Raw genomic sequence first — 25,798 nt, forward strand, 5'->3', positions numbered from 1 at the left:
AATGTATTTGGTCTTGGCGGAATAGATCTGCTACGCTGCTGCTGCTGCAGAGCAAGTACCGAGACTTGCTACTGCCAAAACATCCACAACATGCTGCTGTGAGCATGTAAGAAATATTGCTGCTGCAGATATAACATACATGAAATAACCCCCATATAGCATACATGAATCACCTCATGTATGTAGCATATCTATACAGGTGGAGCTGGGGAAGGTGGAGGGTTTCTGAAGCAAGCTGCAACTGTTACAGCAAGCACTAGTCATATATTTGAATGTTGAGCAACGAGCTCATTGGCTACCGATACAGGAGAGAACCAATCAGCTGTGCCATGTGATAATGATGTCATTAGGTCAGATTGAGTTAGACCTATCGGACTGTGCCATCTAGAGTTTCATGCCAGGACTCTGTATTTTGTAGACAAGGCAAACATGCGAGAATTGATACAGGAAATAACGCAAGTTCACGTGAGAGACAAGCATTCTCGCACAAGCATGGATTTATTCCTGTCAAAAATGGTAGCCCGCAAAAAGCCTGCAAACCAAGTCATCTGTACACTGATATGCAGTGAAAATACAAAATAAAGAAGTATATTAAGGAGAGAATGGTTGCTTCCTCATGTTGTCTTGCAGATCTCCCCCTGAACTTTCCTTTCCGTTGCCCTGTATTCTGCTTTCTCATTGGCTGTAGGTCATTGCCAATGTCATTTCCAGTCAAAACACATTTTGCCGACCAGATATTTGGCATGGTAAATATCTCACGGGCATCTGTGATGCATTAACGCTTCTCTCAGATCGTATCTTTGATAACGCACACTACGTGATTGTCGCTCTCATGAACGAGCACCAATTTGCCTCTGATTTTGGGCATTTGCCAGCGATTTCCACTAAACTGTCGGCGAGTGAAAATCGGGGCTAAAATAGTAATGGTCTCTCACTAATAGACTATGCTGCAAACTCAAAATGCTCAGTTGCCTGAACAGCTGCTCAATGACAGCTGGACATTGGCTGATGACCGACTGTCGGCTTGGTGTGGCATGGTCTTTGTTAGGGTGTCAGTTATTAGGGTGTTCCGGGTGGTTGCAAAAACGTTTCTATAGGACTGCTAAAGTGTTTTGAGTGTTCGATAGTGTGCTGCCATGCAGTTGGTAGGGCAGTGTTCTCAAACTCAATTCCTGGAGGGCCACAGCTCTGCACAGTTTAATCAAACACACCTGACCCAGCTAATCAATGTCTTCAGGATTACTAGACACTTCCAAACAGGTGTGAGTTGGAGCTGGTTGGAGCTAAACCCTGCAGAGCTGTGGCCCTCCAGGAATTGAGTTTGAGGCCACTGTGGTAGGGTGTTCTGCATTTGTGTTACAAAAGGAACAGTTAACCACTGAGAATGGTTCAACCCAACGGTGGAAAAGCAGCCATGATAATGGTGATAACCGTGACTCTAGACATGGATCAGGACCCCTCTTTAATGTCTACAAGGTATATTTTTCACCCGTCCGATCATTTGCTTGATGTAAATCATTTTGCTTACTTGAGGTGGAGATGCCGTCTGATTTGAATGCTGTTGTAACATTGTGTTGTTGGACGTCTGTGTTTGCAGAAGTGGTGTTTGTATGATGCTTTGAGCCAAACTGGGCATTGTTTGTTGGAGAACGGTCTGCGCCTGCAAAAAGTATAGAGAAAAACTCCAAATGAGATGATGTTATTTTATACATTTTCCTTACTGTAAATAGAACTGGCATTTCATGAATGTTAAGAGACCTGTGTGCTGATGGGATTGTTGGGCAGGCTGATGGGCAGCAGGATTTGTGCGGCAGGCTGAGTGTTGGTCAGTGTCTGCTGATGCAGCACTTGAGGGACTTGCTGTGTGTTGATATAGAACTGCTGGACTGGGGTGTGGTGCTGCTGGGCATGTGGCTCTTCCTGTTTCACACCTGTAGTTTGCCGCAGGGGACTCTGCTTGGAGTTGCAGCTCGGGGAGGATCCGTTCTCCTCTTTGACCTGGACTGATAGATTGGGTTCAGGCCCTCCGCCCTGCTGACTCCTCTTCTCCACCTCCAGCTGCATCTTCAGCTCCTCCACCAGCCGCTGCTCCTGCTCCAGCTTAAGCATGAGTTCCTCAATCTGGCGCTCCTTCTCGTGAAGCCGCTGGTCTTTTTCGGACACCTTGATGTCCATGGTCATGTCTTCAGGTGCGGGTTTGAGGGGTGAGGTGCCTGTTGGTGGACGGGCTGGAGACAATGTAAATAGAGCTTTGGTGGGACTGTCTCTGCTGTTCTTCATACTGATGTTGGAGGCCTCAGGAGAAACGGGTGGAGTTGTGTTCATGCTGTCAGGCTGCAGAGAAGCTTTGGAGATGTTTGTATCCATGGTTGTAGCAGATTGAGAGCTCTCCTGGTGGGCCTTAAGCCTTTCTATGAGATCTGTTTTGGTGCCGGATACAGGAAGTCCTCGCAATTTCAACTCCATCTTAAGCTCAGCCACCTAGAGGTTCAAAGAACAGTGGTACTTCTGCATCCTTCTATATTGTAGGAGTAGGAAAAAAATCAGCATGTTACCCACCTTCATCTCATCTAGGTTGGTAGGCAGAGACCCGGTTTTACGACCGGTCAAAGTGTTGTTGGCACGTGAAGGAGCCGCATTGGGCAGAGATACCACAATGGGAGCGGGAAGACTCGGGCTGGTGCTCAATGTGATGTTGGGGCAGCTGTTCTGACTCTCAGCTACTGGCCTGTAGAGGATGAAGGATTTTAAATGCAATGGGAACTTCCTGTTCCCTCATCATTCACAATAAACGGTCTTTCTACACAATAGAAGCAGAGGTATATCTTGCAGCAACAGAAGCCAAAATGGAAAATAATTTGAGGAACTGCCGTACTACAGCTGGGGTGATGACAGGTCTTTTAGACATGATTAGTAGGTGAAACCATTATTTAAAGGCTATCGCTCATAGCACACAACGCTCACATTCTTTTCTGAGCTACATACTTCTGCTCCAAAGCAATCAGGCTCACAGTAAATCCTTTTAGTGTCAGAGCTGAAACTGATATATCCGAATCATATGCAATTGCACTGGTCCGTAACCAATTATTCAAATTAACTGACATCACGCAAGTGAACTAGCATTATGCTTTTATGCCATATGCACAAAGTGCCGTGTTCCCCAAGGCATTGAACTCTATAAAGTGAACTGCCAAACTACAGTGCTACTTTAGCAAGTTGATGCACCACTTTTTATGGACAATCTGAACAATGTACATATAAAAAGGGCAAATGTAATTATTGTATATACTGGAAAAATATACAGTGTTCCATCCCCTGCTCAATATTCTCCTCCAAAATAATGTGCAAATTGAAGGCTATACAAAACAAATATAAAAGTATAATTGTAGGCTATGCTATACATTAATGCACACAAAAACTATACTAAAGACAGACAGACAGATTAAATCACTTACTACTACTAATAATAATACAAGAGGTATAATGTTCTGAACATATTACTATTCTATGAATATAATAGACTTATCATGTCTCTCATAACAATTGTATTATGTGTTAAATGTATGATTTCAATTCAGAATGTTCTAATTAAACTCAATTTAAAGCTGAATTATGTCCAAAAACAAAATATTTTGTCAAAATTAATATTTTAGCCAACTATATTATCAGTCTGGTCAATGTGCATGCAAGTCTTTTTGCAAAATGCAAATACTCAATTTGTAACACTTACAACTACACAATGCAACTGTAAAATGCAAGTTATGTATTGGAGGAAAACAAACATTAAACAGCACACACATCTAACATTAAATAAAATTGTCTTGTGATTTGGATAGCTTGAGCTGTCCACTTTTCTTGCAGCAAAGCATTTTTTTTTTCTTCAGAAATGTGTTTTTCATTCATGTAAAATTACATCACTGACAGAGTTTACCAAATACTCAGAAATTAAATGTGTTCCTATTTCCAGATTCAAACAACATGTTATGACATTGAAAGAATAATTAACATAGTATACTCATGTTGAATCGTTCTATTATATAATATGTGAATTATTAAACAAATTGGTTGTGAAAAATGCTTTTCATATTAAGGTTTTAGTGACAAGATGTTTATGCTAAGGGTTGCATGTTATGTTGGAAACTATATTGGAAGTGTGACATACTTGAGTGGTGCTGGTAATATGGCCTGGTAATTGTAATGCTGTTGCTGATGATTGAGAATCTGGAGCTGCAGGAACTGCTGCTGTTGCTGAAGCAGCCTGGCATATGCCGAGTCCATCGGGGCTTCATTGGGTTCCTGCTTCTGGTCGGGTGGGATGTACTGGTGATACTTGAGCTTCTTAATTCGCGGTTTGGGTTCTTTACTCTTCTTGCTTCGGCTCTTGTCACTGGACTGTTTGGGCTGGCTTTGCTGCATGGAAAAAAGGACAGAAGAACTGAACAAAAGGTGAAATCCCACAGTCAGTGTTAGTGCTAGTCAGACTTGCAACACAAGTCTATTTGCTTTGTGATTTTTAGGTGATTCCCATAATGTTTCAACTAGCTCAGTTCTCTTGCTAACAGAGATGTCAGCACTCTGAGAATACCAGAAGCTGAGAGATTTGTGGGCAAAATCACAAGTTTGCAACTGCTGTGACTAGGTGGGACTTGTATGAACATCTACCAAAAATCACAGGAAGAGGAAACAGGATGCATGGAGGGGACATGACCCTCATTGTTCCTAAATATTGAGTCACAGGATACACATGAAAATGGTTTGGCATCTGAGGAAGGGAGCTGAAAGTCATCAGGATGTAATAACACACCATTTCAAGCCGGCTTATGTATGAGCAGGTTCCCGAAGCGCCACTGGGTCAGCAGTGACCCTCTGTCATGGAATAAATCTGTGGAGTATGCTTTGAAGGCATGGATTATGATAAATGCACAAGTTATTGCCTGACTCCTGTTTCATTGTCCCCAGCTTCAGTTTGTTCTTCTCCGCATTATGTGTGAATGTTTAATTTAACCTCTAACTGAAGACAGAAGACGGCTGCTAGCACTTCTAGCTCTTCATCTGCTGCTCTTCTGAAACTGATTTGGCCTAAGGTAGCTTTGACAAGTTGTAGTAAACAAGCTTTTTAGAATGACAAAAAACAGCTCTTCTGCTCTCCAGTCTTTACGCTGTGTTACCAATCTTTTATTTTTAAAGATTTAAACTACTGTTCAAATGTTTAGGGTCAGTATGATTTTTTTTTTTTTCAAAGATATTAATACTTTTATTCAGCAGGGATGCATTAAATTGATCAAAAGTAACAGTAAAGATGTTTATAATATATGCTGTTCTTTTCACAGTTTCCACAAAAATATTAAGCAGCACAATAGTTTTCAATACTGATAATGGCAATAAATGTTTCTTAAGCAGCAAAGCACCATATTAGAATGATTTCTTGGAGTAACGATGCTGATAATTCAGTTTAGCATCACGGGCATAAATTACATTAAAAATACATTCAAACAGAAACAAGTTATTTAAAACTGTAATAATATTTCACAATATTACTATTTTTTTTACTGTATTTTGGATCAAATACATGCAGTCTTGTTGAGCATAAGAGACTTCTTTCAAAAACATGTTAAAAATCTTCCCGACCCCAAACTTTTGAATGCTAGTGCATATAAAATTCTATAAAAACTCTTTAGTATCAGTATTTTAATCAATCTATGACTCATATTTTCAGTTAATGTCTGACTATGATTACAGCATTATCAATTTATTACCTCTTACTCTTTCAGTTTCACAGTCAGTGTGGTGTATATATCATTATTTAGCTGGAGTTGCTATTGTGAAATTAGCCAGTAATGCTGTGAGTCACTGACCCTTATCTCAAAAATAAACATAGGCAGGAAATTACATCATGGTGGTTAGGACATATGGTTTACCTTCACAAGGGTGGGTCCAGGCTTTGTGGGAGCAGCAGCAGTGACTGTCTGAGTGGAAGTCATTACTCGGCCATCTTCTACTGATGTTCTGTTCAGGAAGTCTGAACTCTGGGTTGTAGGTGGACACAGTTGATAAAAAGAGATTAAAAGCCATATGTCCATAAGAAGGGACAGAGACATATAAATCTAACCAGCAACACAAGGCTGATGTCTGGATAACTTGTAGAGAAAACAGACACTACTTAGCTCTTCTGGAGAGCTTCATACACTTTAATGAAAGCATTCTCTATCAGACCTATGCATCATAAGCTAACTGTAAATATTAGAAGTGAATATTTCTGAACTGGTAATCAGTCTGGATGTGAATCTAGGGACTGTTAAGATGCTGACCTGGAGTTTGGAGCCAGTTGGAGGTGAAACAGAGGATGGTTCAGGCAGTCTGGCTTCTACAGGAGAAGATACAGAGCCTTGAGACTCATGACTAGCTGGCTGCTCTGGAGACAGAGCTTCACTGCTGTCCTCATTGAAGTTATAAACATCCTGTTCTCCAACTGCAGTGTCAAACAAAAACAAAACAAAATAAAAAAAAACACAAAACAAAAGCAATAAACACAAAAAACAAAGAAAACCAAACCAAAACAAAAGCAATAAACACAAAAAAACAAAGAAAACCAAACCAAAACAAAAGCAATAAACACAAAAAACAAAGAAAACCAAACCAAAACAAAAGCAATAAACACAAAAAACAAAGAAAACCAAACCAAAACAAAAGCAATAAACACAAAAAACAAAACAAAGAAAACCAAACCACAAAACAAAGGCAATAAACACAAAACAAAGAAAAGAAAACCAAACCAAAACAAAGGCAATAAACACAAAACAAAGAAAACCAAAACAAAAGAAGAAAAAACCCCACACAAAACAAAACTATTTAGTAACTGACATTTACTTTGGCAATTCCAGTTAATTTGATTAAGCATGAAAATAATACAGTATTTCATTGTTTTTTTGTACCAATGTCAACAGGCAGAATTTTCTTCTCCACCAGTTCCATTGGTCCAGGCCTCTGTGCAAGCTTCTCATTGAGGTCATCTGCTAGACGCGCCCTCTTTAGTTTCATCTGAGTGGCTTGCAAAGAAGGCTCTGCGTGGGTTTCTGAAATACATAAACAACATCAGACCATACTGAACTAAAGCTGTGTGATAAATTAAGTATCCAGGAAGTGAAACAAAAGACTTTGACAATGCTCTTAAGAGCTAAAAAAAATCACATCTGTTTGATAAGGTGCGTACCTTGTAAAATGTGCATACGAACAAGTTCAGAGCGGTCAGGTCTGCTGTGGATTTTATGCTTCAGGAAATTCTCAGTCTGTATAATGAAAATGCAATACGAGTAACTGAATTAAGAATTTCCATGAAATGCATCTGTTATTGTTCTCATAGCACTCTAGTAGCTGTCAAATGTTGATTTCTAGAAAACCGGGTGGCTGATGGCCAACATAAAGTGTAATATATTATGTAATTAACTCAGTATGAAATAATGATGTAAACAAATCTGTTGAATTTCTTTACTCAGACTCATGACTTTAGCAAATTAAATGATGATAAACAACACGCATAATGGAACTGTTGTGATTTTTCTATAACATTATATTACTAAACCTGTGTAAAGTCCAGTTCACTAATAAATAATGCAAAGTGTAGGAATATTTGAGCGTTTGAGTCTTACTCTTGCTCTCTCCAGACTTCTGACCTGCCCGTGAAAAGCTGCAGGTGTCTTCAGGGCTGGAAAGAAAAATATATTCAAAGCCTTCATTTCAAAACAAGAAGTCAAATGACATTATTTAATGTCTTGTTATATAAAACATCATGTTTTCATGGCACAAAGATTTTTTTTAAATGTTTAATATTTTGCTATTTAAAGATATTTTGTTAGATATATGCATAAAACAAAAGTCAATCTGCCAATGTGTAAAGAAAAATCAAATTAATTCAAGATATACTCTCTGAAAACAAGTCGAATTATTTTATGCAATTTTCCTTTGCATAAATCATGTTTTAACCATTTTAGAATATTTTTGAAATATTGTTTACTGGAAGACAAAAATATTTTTTTCAAACAACATTTCAAGAAATTTCTGCTACGAGTATTTCAGTGGGTGTTGAACGGTCATCTACATTCATGGTCAACAGGAAATGAGTGCTATGTCACAGTCGCTATGGCTTGATTAGCAAAGACATTAGTTGCTCACCCTGATTAGTCGTATATCACTAACCAAGAGTGGACTCTTAAATAGTCTGCTGTACTGACATTAATATGATTAAAGAATGCAAGAACTGGTCTTTGTGGGAGAATCCGAGCCATTAAGCATTGACTAAAGCCTGGGAGGTAACCACAGATCTTGCTGAGCAAAAGTGCAGGCCCAGTCGCTGACTCACTCTTGTTACTCTTGGAGCTTGGATACTATGACGTTAGGGGCCCTATACAGACGGCAAGCACAGAGAGAGCAGGACAGCTCCCGCTGTTCCAGACAGACATCAGTCACACCATTGTTCTAGCTCTCCTTCCTTATCAGTTTGTATCCTCAACAGACGCTTTCTTTTATTAGAACTGCTCTCCTTACCAACATGCATAACTTACTCCATCCCCCTGCTGTCAAAAGTGTAGATAAAGGTAGATAAATCTGGAGGTAAATGTGTTCCACTTAATGAAGAATAAGTACAGTGTGTGTGCAGAGCTTAGGTGATAATGTGAGTGGCACTGTTAATGATGCTGCATTAAGAGTTAAAATAACAAGGAAGTAGATCATCTGATTAACATTTTTCGGGCGCAACGGATTTTTTCATGAAAGTCCACTGCATGCAGGCTGAATTTGTCTAAACATTAATAGTTGACATTTGAGCGTTATGTTTCCATGAAGCATGCATACTCACGTGGCATGATGCCCTGGTCTGCGAGCTGCTCGCGTGTGCGCCTCTGCAGTAGTCTTAACTGAAGCACTGTGGAGGAAGCAAAAACAGAAAAATGTAACTTTGATGAGTTTCTACTTTTAAAGGGATAGTTCACCCAAAAATTTAAATTCTGTTATTAATTACTCACCCTCATGTCGTTCCAAACCAGTAAGACCTTTGTTCATCTTCAGAACCCAAATCAAGGTATTTTAGAAGAAATCCAAGTATAGACAGCAGCGAAACTACCACAATGAAGGACCATAAAGGTAAAGGACATCATTAAAATAGCCCATGTGACGCAAGTGGTTCAGTTGTAATTTTATGAAGAGAATATCTTCTCTTCCGAGTCAGTCTTTGACGCACATTCATGAAAGTACAACAACGTAACCCTGTGCATTCCTCTGCTTGTAAACAAGACACAGTGCATCCGGGTTCTACGTCAGAAAGCCAGCTCTAATGTCATCAGCACCACACACGATGCGTCATGGTACTCTCGGGAATGTGCGTCGGCTGACACAGAAGAGAATAAATCATTGAATAAAGTTGTTATTTTTGTTTTCTTTGTGCACAATAAGTATTCTCGTAGCTTCATAAAGTTACGGTTGAACCACTGATGTCACATGGACTATTTTAATGATGTCCTTACTACCTTTCTTGGTCTTGAATGTGGTAGTTCCCTTGCTGTCTATGGGAGGGACAGAAAGCTCTCGGATTTAATAAAAAATATCTTAATTTGTGTCCAGAAGATGAACAAAGGTCTTTGGGTTTGGAACGATATGAGGGTGAGTAATTAATGGCCATTTTCATTTTTGGGTGAACTATCCCTTTAACTAAAACTAAAACTGAAATAAAACAAACTAGGAATTATTTAATTTCAGCTTGTTGACAAGATTTCTCATTTTCATTTAGTTTAACTTGATGTACTTGAATAACTCAAACTGAACCACAATTAAAAATTACTAAGAAACTATACAGATTTTTTTTTTTACAATTATGAATACGACAAAAACAACAAAATTATACAAAAAAATTAAAGCAAACATACAAATAAAAACTAATTCATAATAATAATAAATACTATAATAGTATCTCAATGATACTAAAATGATTGACAGGTTTATAGCACCATATACACTGGGGTACTACAATATTAATAATAATAATAATAATAATAAAAGAATGAATGAATAAAGAAAGAAAGGCCAATACCCTTGTAGTAAATGTGGAATATAAAACTTGAATAGGTATGCATAATTTGAATAGCGAATAGTTAATAGTGGTAGGATTGCTTGGTTTTGGTGTTTCTGGTAATAAATCATTTTAGAACTTAACACTTCACAAATAATCCACAACATTTAATCTTTCATCCAAAATGTTTCGGGGATGAAGGTCAACCCAAGATTTTTACTTGAAATGAAATGTATTAAAAGTATTAAGCTTAAAAAAAAAATCTCAACAGTTTTGACCTCAAAAGCAAACATACAACAGAATGCTGTTTATAAAAGAGATCAACAACAGGACAGCGTCCAAAGCACAAAATAATAAACACTGCAATGGTCCTATCAACTTCTTGAGGTGATGTCATCTGAACTCTTGGCTTTGGATTTGCTGTCCATAAAAAGCGAGATGCAAGCTGTTACGCTTTGGATGAGGAGGCACTGGTGCATTAACAACCAAGAACATCAAAAAGACAAGCGAAAAGGTGAAATGCGGGCCGTTATGCACAGCCTACTACATACACCGTGAATGCTATTTCACCATCCTAACAAGACGGCTCGGTTTATACATTTCAAAACACAGGCATGTTGGTTCAAGAGAATAACACCACTCCTCTGCAAAACATTTAAAGAGGAGGATGGATGGCATTTGATCGTGACAAATGGGACAGCGGAGCGTGGAACATCCCCAGCAGACCCCCGCTTCCACCCATCATCGGCACTGGGGAGCACAGAGCTGATCTGATTGGCTGCAGAATGAGGCCTAGCACACCCAGTTCTGCCGAAGTCCCGGGAGAGCGACCACTCTGTCTGACTCACCCCTGCTAAAATAAACCCAGCCGTTGTGAGAACAAGGCCTGGGAAACAGAAGAGTTTTGAAATGGCATTGGGGGTTGGGGGGTACGTTGAACGCATACATTCTGTATCACAGCTGAATAAAGAGTAGACAGACTGAAGGAGGGGACCGAGTGCCTCTACTAAACCCCCCTACAGCTTGGAACACTCTGTCTCAAATCTTGTTTTCCATTATTATCTGCGCCAGGAGGTTCTCTGGTGGGTTTCAATATTAAAGCGGTTATCCATTACAAATCAAGATCCGTGCCACCACCAAGCAGCTTTTTCAGAACATTGAAGCCCAATGAAGCTTGATGGAAGAGTAATACCATAATCATCTTCACGTCAGTACGCCGGTACATGACATGCCTGCAGTCATCCCAGTGTTTGTTGAGCTGATGTCATTCCTGATGTTCTCTGCTGAACCCTGACTGACCTTTATCTGGCTCCAGGCCTCTCTCTTGAACTATACAATAAACAAAAGGCAGCTTAGATCCTCGTATGTCTCACTTCTCCAAAACCCTCTCAAGAGTCAGTTTAAATCCAAAACCAAGCCTAAAGTTGTCATTTATCATCGCTTTGCTTTTTTGGGGGGTGAAATCAAGTTATTTCAACAGGAATCCAAGTCATTTCAATAGGAACATGTTTCAAGTTAGTCAAATTTGTCACATTGACTAACAGAAAGCCGCTTGGTTTAAAAGTGACTTCTGTGTGAGCTTCATTGACAAACAATGGATCTTTTTTTACCTAGAAATTTCGCTAATATGACCTCACCTTAAAGGGGTCATATGATGCGATTTCAATTTTTTCTTTCTCTTTTGAGTGTTACAAGCTCTTGGTGCATAAAGAAGATCTGTAAAGTTGCAAAGACTAAAGTCTCAAATCCAAAGAGATATTCTTTATAAAAGTTAAGAGTCAGCCACACCTACCTAAAACGGCTCGTTCTAACACGCCCCCACATACCTACGTCACTATTTGGGCAGCGTTATGCAACTCTTCCCACATCTTCACGCAAAGAAAGTGTTGTTGCCGCCGCCGCCATGTCGAGAAGGCACTGTGTGCTTCGTTGTGAAAGCGAAACTACTTTGTTTGGCCTTCCAAAAGAGGACGATATCGGCTTCGTCATGCCTGGAGCTGATCCATGCTGGTCGCTGAGGAAATACTTCAACTTCACGCTGTGGATCGCCGGATCGGCTTTCACCGTGGATGAAGCGGAGTCCAGCCTGGGGTCGTCACATGTGGTTGCCGCAGGTATCTCAATATGGTAAGGGATGTAACATTTCCGTCACACGCTTGAGGTATTCGGCCAATCACAACGCACTGGATAGCTGGCCAATCAGAGCACACCTCGCTTTTCAGACCGATGAGCTTTGTAAAAATCGACACGTTTCAGAAAGGTGGGGCATAGAGGAGAAACAATAATGTACATTGTGGAAAATAATGTGTTTTTTGAACCATAAACCGCATAAACATTTCATTACACCAAATAATGTTCTTTTTAGCAGCATCATATGACCCCTTTAACGCAACCAGACGCTATCGTAAATTAAATGAATGGGCTGTGTTATGGCTACCAAGCCTGTTAATGTTGACTAAACTGAAGCAGTTTAAGAAACACTCTGACGTTGACCTGGACTGTGTTGACATTACTGTTACAACAAATATTTCAGCTGTATCTTCATGGGTGCTTGCAGAGCTCCAGAGGACTGTAGAGACTGTATGATAAATGAATATACCATTTGGTTTACGGTTCACTGATGGGAACCATCCCAACGACTAATAACTCACTTGAAACTCTCACAAGTGAAACCATACATTAATAACAGTGAAGGCTGTAGAGATATCGTCATGCACTTGAAAGTCTGATTGTTAAGAAACCTGTGAAGAGGTGTTACTCCCTTAAGGCATTAAAAGCAGTTAAACTTCCTGAACAGGCATGGTTAGCCAGCTAAATGATTAACTTAATGGTGAGATAATGTTTGGGTGTGAGTTTGAAAGAAAACCTAGATATTAATACAAAAATATACTGTATATATAATGAAACCAACATCAGACCGCTGAAATAAAACCCTGTACCCTCACCATAACCAAACCTTTAGTCACTTTTTCATGACATTTGATCACACATCTTATTTGATACAACAACATTTCTATCAGATCTTCTCAACATGCGCTCCAGTAATAATTACCAGATGCCTCATTCGTTGTCCTTCACTCATGTTTAGCATCAACATCCCCATTTTAATTCATGCTGACATGGAATTTTAAAAAGATTTCAAACTATCTGCATTTACCCCTGCAGACACTCAAGGTCTCCACTTCAAGGCAGGCCATGGAGCGGAGAGACGGATCGGAGAGCTGCCGTGTCTGGAGTCCCATGGATTGCTGTGGGAAATGCGGGCCGAGGCAAAGGATCTGGCAGGAAAATCCCCAGCGTATTGTTCCGATTCCAGACCGTTCCGACAAGTTCCTTCACCAGTTCGGTCTCTAGACTGCTTGCGTGAGTGTTTGTGGGTGTGTAGTTCTCCGCGAGAGTCAGCGCTCTCTGCAGCACTTCAGCCCTGGCTCCAACACTGACTGACAGGAGAGGCGGGACTACAGAGCTGCAGCTGTTAACCCTCAACAGCACTGAACACTGGTTAAAAACAATAGTCCAAAAGCTAACTTAAACTTAGACAATAAAGAGGAAGCCAATGCAAAATTTACACGTACAACCACAACTTCCCATACTTCTTTTATATGCTACTTCAGCTTTAGCAAGGAGTAAATAAATTTTGTACCTTTTTTTCCCTCTTGCAAACATGTTGTCATGGAACAAAAATTACAAAAACAACCAAGCAGCACCCCAGGGATATCTCTGTTTGTCTCTGTCACTTAGTGTGGACATAAACTATTCATATTCAGGGTTTACAGATGAGAGTCAGCATTTCACTCTTCTCATTTGTATTTCAACAATCCGCTTTTCTAATAAAGCACTATGTGTCTCATGGGGATTCAAGCAAAAATGCCATTAAATTTCTTATCTACATCCAGGGATGTTTCTTTCATAGTCGCTGGAGATTAATATTGCAGAGAGGGAAAGAAAATATTTAAACAAAGCCTATCTGAATTAGCTAAAGGGATTAAACACAATGGAACAGGAACATCCCGAGGGAAGGGAATAGGGAACATAGTCCCAGGTCCACTGAGGTGCTGTATGGTTTAGTCTATTTGGGATGTGCAAAACTACATATTTAGTACGGTGGCCGAGAAGTGCAGAACAAATCACAATTCTGAAAACAAAAGAACAAATTACAAACGCAAATGCAAGTCTAAAAAACACAACAACAATTCAGAAAACACAACGACAAATCCAAAAACAAATTAACAAGTCAGAAAACACAACAACAATTCAGACAAACCGGAAAAGGTAGGTATAGTTTGAGACAGTGCCATTGGCTTGGGATTACTCACCGCTGACTGGACGAGACATCTGTCAATCAACGTATCCTGGAAGAACCAGCCGAAGAACAGCAGAGTCGTGGTAGAAAGTTCGGAGATGGTATTAAAGTAGCTCAGTTTAAATGTATTGTATGAATTGCCCTTACTCTGGAATAAAAAATACGGAGTGTATATTTACATTTAGTTAAAAGTGGCTGTAAATCATCAGCTCCAGTGGCGCAGATGGATAAGCGCGTGTCACCGACTTTTTGACGCGATCGACCCGGGTTCGATCTCGCCGAGTTTTTTTTCCCTCCCTTTTCAAATCTCGTATTAGCAATGTGAGCGGTCTGTGCGAACAATTAATTGGTCCTAAACAATGTTGGAAGGTTACTTTGGAAATGTAATGGTTACAGATTACAAGTTACCCTATTCAAAATGTAATAAGTAGTGTAACTTTTTCAATTACTTTATTAAAGTAATTAACTGATTACATTTGAATAATTATGTTTTTCTGAACTGTTAATCATTTTCAAACATTTAAAGCTGGCATGGTTAACATGTAATTGGTAGATGTGCTGCTCAGTAAATTCAAACAAGAGAACCAATCAAAAGCATCAGAATAGCATCGCTTTACTAAACGGCTTTTTAATTACAGGAGGATTATTAACTTGGCATGCTATCTGAAAAATAGAACCCTTAAGGGGACACTCAAAAAATAAAATATAATATAAATTATATTCCATCATTGCATTCTGTTTTTATTCACAATTTGTACAGTGTCCCAACTTTTTTGGAATCAGGTTTGTATGTGTGTGTGTGTGTGTGTGTGTGTATATATATAAACTATAACTAAATTTAAATTTGTTTGTCATTGGATGATATTGTGACACATTGTGTCCACCCATAAAACTATATTTTAGCAATAACCCATCCAATGGAGTCTCATGTGAACTCACTGGACAAACAGATCCAACCAAAGATTAGAGTGAAAACAATCCATTTCCACTAAGCTGTAATGAGACAATACTAAGACTCGTATGTCAATATAATATAACGTGTACGTCTCCAGATAACTTGTGGGAACATAGTCATAAATGTTTCAGTAGGGGAATTTGTGAGGAGTGGTGACGTTAAGTTTCACTACAACTAGACGGGTGGGTTGAAAAGAGGAAGGATGGGTACAGTCTGTCCTCCAGCTGGAGCAGGAACAGATCATGTTGATTCAGGCCAGTGCAACAAACCCTCTATGAGTTCACAATATCTTTAGGCAGCAGCGAGCAGGACTCAATTACGAGAAAATACAAGAAAAGAGTGTTCCTTTAAAGGTATTTAATGGTGCAGTTATTCTGATAAATGGCATTTACTCAAACTCATAACTTAGTATCTCGAAGCTGATAAAAAGCAGAAATTATGCCTTGTATTAGGATTTATTGCAAGTCTCTTTCAAGTTTATTATCTTATGCTGAATGTTATGAGGTGGTCTGTTGCACATTATGTTCTCATGAAATACACCTTGTACAAGGGCTGTAACCACATGACACTGAGGGTGGTGCCCCCCAAAATTCATAACTGTGGTCCAATGGTTTGGGTTTTCAATGCCACCCATCCCCTCTTCAAAGATTTGTTTACATCTTTGCCTTGAACACATTTCTGTCTAGTAATGCATCAAAGTAAAACACCTTGGCCATATCCATAACCAAAAATCCTGGACACACAATAAATGAATATAATAAAATACAATAAACAAGGGAAAAAAAATACAATTGCATTTGACAGTTTCTTTCTGCTGTTTAAAGATGGTCACAAATCATGAGATTAAACACAATTGGCAGCTATACTTTAAATTTCTCCTCAAGTTTATAGATATAAAAATACTCAGATGACAGAAAACAAATACAACTAAACTATTTTCCAAGTGTATGTATATTATATATATATATATATATATATATATATATATACACACACACACACACACACACACACACTCAACTACAGCTGTATATACACAGCTACTGTACCGTTGTATTTTAGGAAAATATCATCATATTTGGTGGTCTGTGGCAGCCAACCCCCGATCTAATCATTTAAAAAGAAATAGATTATTAAAAGTCCCCTGCACTAATAACCAAGAGATCCTTGGCATCCTTTTATGCACAACTAAGAAAACTGAAACACTAATGGAATTTGTAATGTTGTTTGCATTTTGGCAAAATATTGCAAAATATCTTGCAAGCAGCAAATGTTCTAGCATATAGTACAAGCAGCACTTGATTAAAATAACTCTAGACATTTGCAAAAAGTCAGCAAATAAACAGGGTAATTCTGAGGTCGTGTTAAATACTTAAGTGTCTAAATGAGTCACAGTTTCATATCTATTTCAATGCAACACCCTGAGAAACGGCTGATTGACACAGAATGAGATGAAGTTAGTCATGTAGTGGGGTCAGAAATACACACATGCCTGGTGGGGTCTCTGTTTACTTCCCTTCTGCACTAAATTATCCAGCAGCCCGAGGACACACTGACATTTTCAAGGGCAATGATGTCCATAGGGAGTGAAACATGAACATTTCTTGCGCTCGGATAGATGTAGTTCGGAAAGGTTCACTGCCATTCCGCCCACAGGACCATCCCTTTAGTGTCGTCTTATTAGGGTCCATATACCACTAAAACATTTCCATAATTAAACTTTGGACAGGATTGTGAAAGCCAGACAGAAGAAAAAGACGATAACGTCGGGGTGACTCAAAGAATTCAACATTATTTTTAAAATGGCCAAATGATAATTATCAGTTCACTCGAAAAGGAAAAAAAACAAACAAAAAAAAAACCTACTCACCCTCATGTCAATACAAACCCTTTTTGACTGACTTTCTTCCTTGGAGCACAAAAAAAAAAGAATGCCTGGCTGCTGTTTTCTATAAAATAATGAATGGGGACTTGATTGAAACAAATCGTTTGGTTCAGTGAAATGATAAATGGATTCACAGAAAAGAACAAAAAGACTCAAAAGAACAATTCGTTTATAAATCAAACATTGCTATTTCTCTCATGAAGGCACTAGGAGGATGTTGCATAGAGCGCTTTTTATTTGACATATTTTGAGCCCGAGAGACCCTGTCCTCATTCACTTATATATCGGCATCATACTGGTTAAATGATAATAAAGATTTTTCTAATTAATAATTGTATGTCATTATCGGAAATACATAATTAAAATTACTGATTTTAGTTTTCAATGATTTATTTTTTATAAAAAATGGTTTTATAAAGTGAGTAACTGTTTACCATTTACGCTGTTCAGAGTATCATGTTTTCAGGCAATAAATTAAACCGGTCATAGTAAAATTCTTCAACAATAAGCGGACTCTTGATGTTGTTATAGTTTATCCACTTCATGTGCATGAAATAAACACTGACACATTCAAACGCGTCATCTAAGAAGTGTTAATTATCAGTTTTTCAGCCTTACAAAACTGAATTTATTTATTTTTGATGAATATTTGATTGGTGAAATTATGGGTCATCACTAGACAAAATAGTAAAGAATTCAAACATCTGCCATTTATCTGTTACCAGCCATAGCATTAAATTAATTATCAGCTTATCGATATTGTCCAGAATGTCACGTTACGGTATTTTTTTATTTATTTTCATTACTTTAAGATATCCAACAAAAATCCACCTTTTGTGTTCCACAAAAGGAAAGAAAGTCATAGAGCTCTGGTATAATGAATAAAATAATTATTATTTCTGAATGATGAACTGTTCCTTTGAGTTACAGCCAAACGAAAACCACAACATGACTGCAAGCCTAAGAATCCTCAATATCCGAGGCTTTAGGCAATCATATTTGACGCAAAATCGATCACATTAGCTTACGAGTCGTGCACCCTAAAATGAACCAAGAACACTTTGGAAAAGAGTTAAAGGGAGCACTTAAGACATGATTACATGTTGGCATTCACATGCAATTCCTGTGTAATTCCCCATGTCTTACCGCAAATAAATTTCTCAACCTTCTGGCAGGCCTTATTTTCTCAGTGTCAAATCGGGGCGGTAGTTTAACAGATGAGGAGGAAATAGGAGCTTGGGAGTAGAGTTAAGGCTTACGGGCCTGACCAAATGGGCTCACTCACCATTCTTGCGCTCTTTAATGGGTAGAAGGCTCTGAGTGGGCTGCAGAGACAATTCCTCCAGGTCATGGGTCACCGCTTCGCTCCGTGGGCTCGGCACCAGCACCCCCAGTGCACCCGAGTCACCCTCCACTCCCAGACTCTCCTGGGGCTCCATGTCTCCTCAGGGGGAGAGGCAAGGATCTGTCCCAGGACACTACCACAGTGGTACAGACGACTGGCGGGAATCTCGGACTACACTCTGCCAGAAAAACAAAAAGAAAAAACAAAAGGCTTTCAAGTGTTTTGCAGCCCTTGTAAACATTAGAAAGCCCTACTGGAGCTTAAAGTTGTTGTTGTTGGGGTGTGGTGGGAAAACTCATTTACTAGTATGTGGTTGATTGCAAATAAACGTTAAATGAGCCAGAAATGTGGCTAAAAGGTTAATGTACCCATTTGTATCACATTGCTGAGATCCAAGATACATTTTGTTGTAAACTGGTGATGGTAAACTTAAAAATAAGCTCTTCTTTTAATAGCTTGATTGAAATCTGACCAGCCAATCTCCCAACCTTGAACTATCCACTCCCATGCATTTAATCAAGTAAGTTTGATGGTCCTCCCAGTTAACCTATAAAGAAAACTCTTAAATCCTTATGGCTGATGTTTAAAAGCGCAAGTTGTATAAGTCTTGTTGTGGCTCCAATCCAAGACAAGTTATACGGGAGTATATCCAGGCAGCACGTCTGGCCCAGCTGTTTAATATGTTATTCTGACAGATGCTTTACATCTTGGTACACAGAAAGGCCACTTAGGACAACTCTGTCTGTAATATCTGTTCGATCTAATTTTGCAATGTACTGGGCTTGAAAATATATGTAGCCATATTTCATGGTTCAGACATGGAGATTTATAAAGCAAATATTTTAAATGACCACAGGGCTCCATAAAGTACAAGACATGTAAAATTCAATGTCACACTGCAAATTTACGATCAACATATCAGGGATACCTGTATGGCTATGCTAAAAGTGATGCAGACTAGTGATGCATATTAGTCACTTACCCTAGTTAGGCTAAATACCCATAACTAAAATGTATTTTGACATGCCTTGTGTTTACAATTTCAAAGTCTATTAAAACTAAGAAAAAAAAATAAAACATTGTATTTAAAAAAATTGCTTTAAAGAAACTTAATTGGCTGTGGTTCTATTACTGGGATGCTGAACTGATATTTCTTAATTACATTATTTCTAGCATTTCAACAATACAATATTATAAAATAATAACTAGCAAACACTTGGATGTAAATTTTCACAATTCAGTGGCTCCAAAAATTATTTGGACTCTGAAACAACACTTAAATACACAAACAAACAAAAAAAATGATGTCCGTGTTGTATATTTGTATATGATGTATGTGGTATATTACACACAAATATGCAACAAAGGCAGACTTCTGTCCATATAAAGTTCAATCAATAATTAAGAATGTTTCTGAAAATGTGAAGCGAATTTGTAATAAAGCTCATTATTTGGTTCCATATGCCATTTAGTTTGAAATTTTTAATGCAATGAAACAAAAAAACATATTGAAGGATTACAAATATACAAGAAGAAATACAGAAGTTTGAACCTTTTGGTTAGTTTATCAAATATATCTCAACATTGTATTTCGGAATATTACATTTTAATTCTTAGACTCTTCTATTGAAAGGACGAAGACAAAGATGCTTCTCTTTGGAATGCTATCAAATGAATTTGATATGCATTTTGCATGATGTCTGTTCTCTTTCCAGAAGGATGAGAACTAAAGAGGCAGCATAAGAGCAGACAGACAGACTGCTGGGGTGTGGAGCTATAGGTATCCAGCTATGCAAATGCTCCTGTCAAAGACTAATCCTGCACTTGGCTGTTCTATCCATCCATGCCAAGCTGAAGACAAAGTGGAGTTTGGCAAAACCACAGCATCTGCTTATTCTACCCTGACTGAGTCTGTCTGGATTGCTTCACATAGAGTTTTTAGTCTCAGTGGAAGGATGGAGATTTGCCTATGTGCAATGTGATGGACTGGAAAAAAGAAAAGAAAAAAAAAAGTAAACGTATGAAAGAGGGTTTGTTTTGTTGTGAGAGAAGACTCTTGCTTCGCTGATGTGCCAGAAAACACCCACCACCTTCTCATGATGGTGCTCTTCTCTCTGGAGACTTCAGTTCAGCAATGCTGAGAACAAGCACAGGCGCATCCCTACGGGTACATGCTTTTGTTCTGAAGCCACGAGTCTCACGACAGCCAATGAGTGATCACGGGTTGGCGTTGACTTGGCACAAGTGTTCAAAACATCCTCCGCCCACTGTATGGTTATCTAGAAAAGGCTAGTTTCTATAACAGCCGCCATAAATAAAACACTCTTGTGATGTTATTTTTACAATGCTAACGTGATGTGGAGCACTTGAGTGGTGCAGCGTACAAAAGATAACCATGGTAAATTAACATTTGGCATAGTTATGATTACTTTTTTGCCTACCATTCATCCTTGTTATCTTGTTTCTATCCTACATAGTTTTACATATACATAAACCAAAAATTATTCTGACACCAGATATAATTTTTACTAGTGGGTGCAGGACACTTTAGTTCATTTAAGTGAGGATAGCAAAATAAAGTAAACGGTGACATATTATACCCAAAAATTCTTCATACACAGTGGACTACCAGTAAAATTGATAATTTCTGGGACCAAAAATTATTCAGACACTTTGACATGACCATGTTTTGCTTAAGTGTTTTTTTTTCTTTAATTGCTAATGCGACCTTTTTGCACCACAGACTGAACAAAATTAAGCATTGCTTGGTAATTTGTTTACCTAAATTGGTATTATCTAATTGTGTACTTGAATTTAAGTTACAGCTGACAGCTACTCAACCTAATTCATTACATACCTTTCCATCAAAGTTATCTGACATTAAGATGAATTTGTTCTGCCACAGTTTAACTTGTCATACTTTATTACTATTTTCTAAACTATAGCGAATAAACTGATAATGTGAGAAGTGTTGGTGTCTGAATAAATTTTGGTTTGACTGTATACACACATGTATGTCTATTATTTTGCCAATGTAAGCATTATACAGTGGGTACGGAAAGTATTCAGACCCCCTTAAATTTTTCACTCTTTGTTATATTGCAGCCATTTGCTAAAATCATTTAAGTTAATTTTTTTTCCTCATTAATGTAACACACACATGCATACTAAAAATATACGTAAATAAACAAACAAAAAAAATAATTTGAATTTTAAATATAAACATAAAATTAAACAAATGAATAGATGAATTAAAAAAAAAGTGTGTCAGTATAATACAAAGCCTCATGCAACAATCATGCAATAACAATCATAAAAGTCCATCCCAATTTAAATTTCACAACTGTAGTTTTAATCCTAGCTGCCCGTTCAAATTATTAAATACTTTTTGAATGAAATCTACAATGGGCTACATTAAAATCATTTGTAATTCTACTTCCATTTAAATAAAATACACTATGGTGGACAACAGACCAAAGAAAACCAGTTTATGTTATTAAAAAGGTCTACAACTTGCTGAGATATAAAAACAATACCTTTAATTCTAATCGGTCCTTGCAGATGATTTACCTGTCAAAAGAGAAGGATGCTTTGTGACACAGCGCTCCTTATAAAGATCACTAGGTCATGGTTCCTGTGAAACAGAAAAGGAATATTCTGTCATTAGATGAAACAGAACAACAGTAGGTAGAAGCGACATAAATCTTCCTATTAGCGGTTTTCTATAGGTGAAAGCAGAAACGCTGTCTGTACCTCATCCGGCTGCAAAGCAGCATGTGAAGAAGAGGGCAAGGAAAGGGAATGGTGGTTTGCATCTAATCAATGCAGTTGCTGTGGAAACGCTAATCTGCTTGTGTGCTGATTAATAGCTAAACAATAGGATGACAGATATTTATGGATGTGTGCCACTCCACAGAAGAGGCCATCAAGAGATATGGAAAACAAGCTTATGAGAGTCTGCACTCAAGCCTCAAACACAACCTCCGCAAACAAGGACATTAATATTCATTAAAGCACAAGACAAACATTCAGCTGCTGCTCTCTACGGCGCATCTGAAATTCTGTGATTACTTTTTAGCATTACTCCAGTCTTCAGTGTCACATGATCCCTCAGAAATCATTCTAATATGATGATTTGCTGCTCAAGAAACATTTATTATTATTATTATTATTATCAATGTTGAAAAGAGTTTTACTGCATAATAGTTTGTGGGAACTGTTATACATTTTTTCAGTATTCTTTGATGAATAGAAAGTTCAAAAGAGACGATTTATTTGAAATAGAAATCTTCTGTAACAATTGTAATTTTATTAACATATTTACTGTCGGTTTTGATCAATCTAATGCATCCTTGCTGAACAAAAAGGATTCATTTCTTTCAAAAATGGTGATTGACCCCCTTTGCAGAAATATACAGCAGTTTTAGCTTCCACAGCTATTATTTTTAATTTATTTGATGAATGCATAAAGAAAATATCCTAAATATGTGGACTTAAGGACTTCATTCTTGGTGAGTTCACAACCACTTTCAATGGAAAGCAGAGAAAGCAGATTAAGTGACTCAGTGAACACTGTGATCTTGCTATCTTGTGCAAATGAAAAACAACAGGTTGATGAATGTCTTAACTCTTCCAGACACACAAGCTCCGATGACTTGACTAAGCCTTGGCTGGGTTTCTTGCCTACTCAGATTCCATGCTCTCAATCTTATTCATCTGAGTTTAAAGACTTTCGGCTGTTTTCTCGCTAAGGATCAGCGGTAAGCCCCTTAGTGACACTATGACAATTCATCTTAGACCAGCACAATTTCAAAACCTCAAACAGAATTACATGTATGATTTTGAAGTGGAAATTCGGGCCAAATTGGGACATCCCTGTACCGCTGTCTGCCAGTAAACTCAATGGTCGGTTCACTGGATTCTTTGCGCTGGGATGCATTTTCACTCCACCTAGAATAGGAAGCAAAGATGTGCATGACTGAGAACTCCGAGTAAACAACTTCTCTCTCCATACGGAGGGAGATTGTGGCTGAACTTTAACTAATATAAATCACACGTCGTAATAGACACAACAACAAAGCAAAATTAAAGAACACAGATGCAACTAATTTCCATAATGACCAATGCAATCTATCAAGAACAGCACAAATTAGCAACTTTCACAACCACGTCAAGTACAAAATGGGTTGATGTGATTTAAATAATTAGGGCCCTATGAAATCCATTAAATTTTTTCCCAAATTCCATTTTTTCAGTTTTTAATTTTATTAGACTCTGTTTTAATGGTTAAATAAATTTTATTCATCAAAAAACATGTCTTACAATATTAAACAGCAATTTATTTTTTTACCAAAAATTAAATTTTTTGTCCCTATGAAATACATTTTTCTTTCTCAAATTCAGTTTTAGTTTTACAAAATTTAGTTTTCCATGAATTTTCTGGATTGCATTTTAATGGTTTCATTAAATATTAATAATCAAAAGCATCTCCAATGAATTGATTTTATATAAAAAGTAATTTATTATTATTTATTTTTAAATACTGTTCTGTGTATTTACACTTTTCTGCTAAATAAATTCTGGTAAATATATTTTTCTGGTAAATATTCATTTAAAAGTAATGTTTTAATAATACTTTTATTAGTAGTAATAGTACTACTATCATTACATTAAGTAATATTTCTGTCACAGTTTCTTCAAGTTAAACCAATTCTTTTATTTGATGGGTTGCTGTGAACACCTTGTATGACTTTACATGAGATTTGATGATTGTTTTACTCGAAAGAAATGGTAAAATGCTCATGAAGTGGCAAGTTTATATCGCGTTTTGATTTAAGTGCACTGACCTACTATTCATGAATCCATCCAAAATTGGGTCCTAAATAATTATGCAAATACCAGTAAATTGACGACTGCAAAACGAGTTAATCACATTGCAGAATTTATTTAAAGGTGCAGTTTGTAAATTTACATCTAGTGGTAAGGTTGCAAATTGCACATCGAGAAGCTACGGAGGCTGACACAGGACAAAGAAGTTTCTTCTACATGGGTAAATTAAGGAATTATACTTTATTATTATTCAGTAAACCAATATGTTACTGTGAATATTGTTGTTACTTGTTCATCATTTTTTCAGTATTTTATTCGCAAGAACAACAGTGACGAAATGCACTCTGTAGAGCAGTGTGTCTGTTTAGGGCTACTGTAGAAACATGGCGATGGAAAACAGCAACTTCTATGCAAGGGGACCCACAAGGTTATTATAGTTTAGAATTTTAGAATTTGTTTTATTTTAATATCGTTTTCAAATTTGCTATAAAATTCAGTTGAGTTTTTATTAGTTTAATTCATTTTTTTTGTTCGTTTTAGTTTAGTTTTTATTTTGTGAATGCATTTTTATTTTGTTTTTATATAGTTTATTTTAGTTTCAGTTTTAATGAAAGTTTAGCAGAATTAACAGATCACTTCCAGAACGCAGGCCAAAGAAAGACATAGGCATAATTTAACATTAGTGAGGGAAACATATAGCGACACAAAACGCATGCTGAGATTGATTAGATAGTAAAAGTATACACATATACACCGAAGAAAGCAGGCAAGCCTATTTTTTACTAAATTAATCTACACAACTCGCGCTTAATGTCATATCCAATTATGTGTGTTGAGATATTTAGTATGAAAATAAATGTAGCCTGATTTGGTTATATGTCTTTTCTTATTTAATCATAATCATATTGTAACTGTGGTGTCTTGCTCACTTTTCCGTGAACAGCCGTGCATCAATCAAAACTGGAACTAATGAAATTCAATAATAACGGCAATTGCATTTAACAGTAAATTATGAACAGAATGTTCTTTTCATTTATGAAGAATTATAAGTATGATGTGACTTAGCCAAAGCACATTTGTTCAAAAGCCTGGCAGAGTGATCACAAGATGCTAGACAAAAGTTTTGTGTTGTTTACAGAAAGGATGCGCGTTCTCATCTTTTTTCTGTTAATTATCATGTCTTTTTCTTCAAAACACCAACTTAGAATGCCTAATGTTGGTTTGATTGCTTGTGTTACATGATAAAATAAATAATCTTGCTTACCTGATGTAATAGATTTAATGCGAGTGCGGTTCGGGTCACGACTTGTGGTCTTTATGTCAAACGGTTCTCGTCTGGTACAGAATTAAATTAGTGCTGCTGTCAGATAATGGGTCATGATGCACCATTACATGTAGGCTATTTCCCTAAACCTCCACACAGT

General features: G+C 37.5%; 1 protein-coding gene across 5 annotated transcripts in view; it reads right to left on the bottom strand.

The window, feature by feature from the left end:
* Positions 1-25,798, bottom strand: part of LOC107572174 (MKL/myocardin-like protein 2) — a 38,011-nt gene that overhangs the window by 6,708 nt on the left and 5,505 nt on the right. The window contains exons 2-13 of one of the 5 annotated variants that reach the window (XM_016258583.1): positions 22,116-22,179; positions 18,486-18,723; positions 8,852-8,917; positions 7,647-7,702; positions 7,211-7,286; positions 6,933-7,073; positions 6,309-6,469; positions 5,919-6,026; positions 4,163-4,410; positions 2,560-2,728; positions 1,759-2,481; positions 1,529-1,660 (exon numbers count right to left, since the gene is read on the bottom strand). In XM_016258583.1, the coding sequence (XP_016114069.1) occupies positions 1,529-1,660; positions 1,759-2,481; positions 2,560-2,728; positions 4,163-4,410; positions 5,919-6,026; positions 6,309-6,469; positions 6,933-7,073; positions 7,211-7,286; positions 7,647-7,702; positions 8,852-8,917; positions 18,486-18,639 (2,034 nt within the window). In that variant the 5' untranslated portion in view covers positions 18,640-18,723; positions 22,116-22,179. Of the gene's footprint in view, positions 1-1,528; positions 1,661-1,758; positions 2,482-2,559; positions 2,729-4,162; positions 4,411-5,918; positions 6,027-6,308; positions 6,470-6,932; positions 7,074-7,210; positions 7,287-7,646; positions 7,703-8,851; positions 8,918-11,249; positions 11,272-13,214; positions 13,641-18,485; positions 18,724-22,081; positions 22,180-25,798 lie in introns of those variants that run through there. The other 4 variants (XM_016258584.1, XM_016258586.1, XM_016258587.1 and 1 more) reach the window with 4 other exon arrangements.

This window comes from Sinocyclocheilus grahami, unplaced genomic scaffold (assembly GCF_001515645.1).
Source record: "Sinocyclocheilus grahami isolate Dianchi unplaced genomic scaffold, SAMN03320097.WGS_v1.1 scaffold1711.1, whole genome shotgun sequence".
Classification (NCBI taxonomy): domain Eukaryota; kingdom Metazoa; phylum Chordata; class Actinopteri; order Cypriniformes; family Cyprinidae; genus Sinocyclocheilus; species Sinocyclocheilus grahami.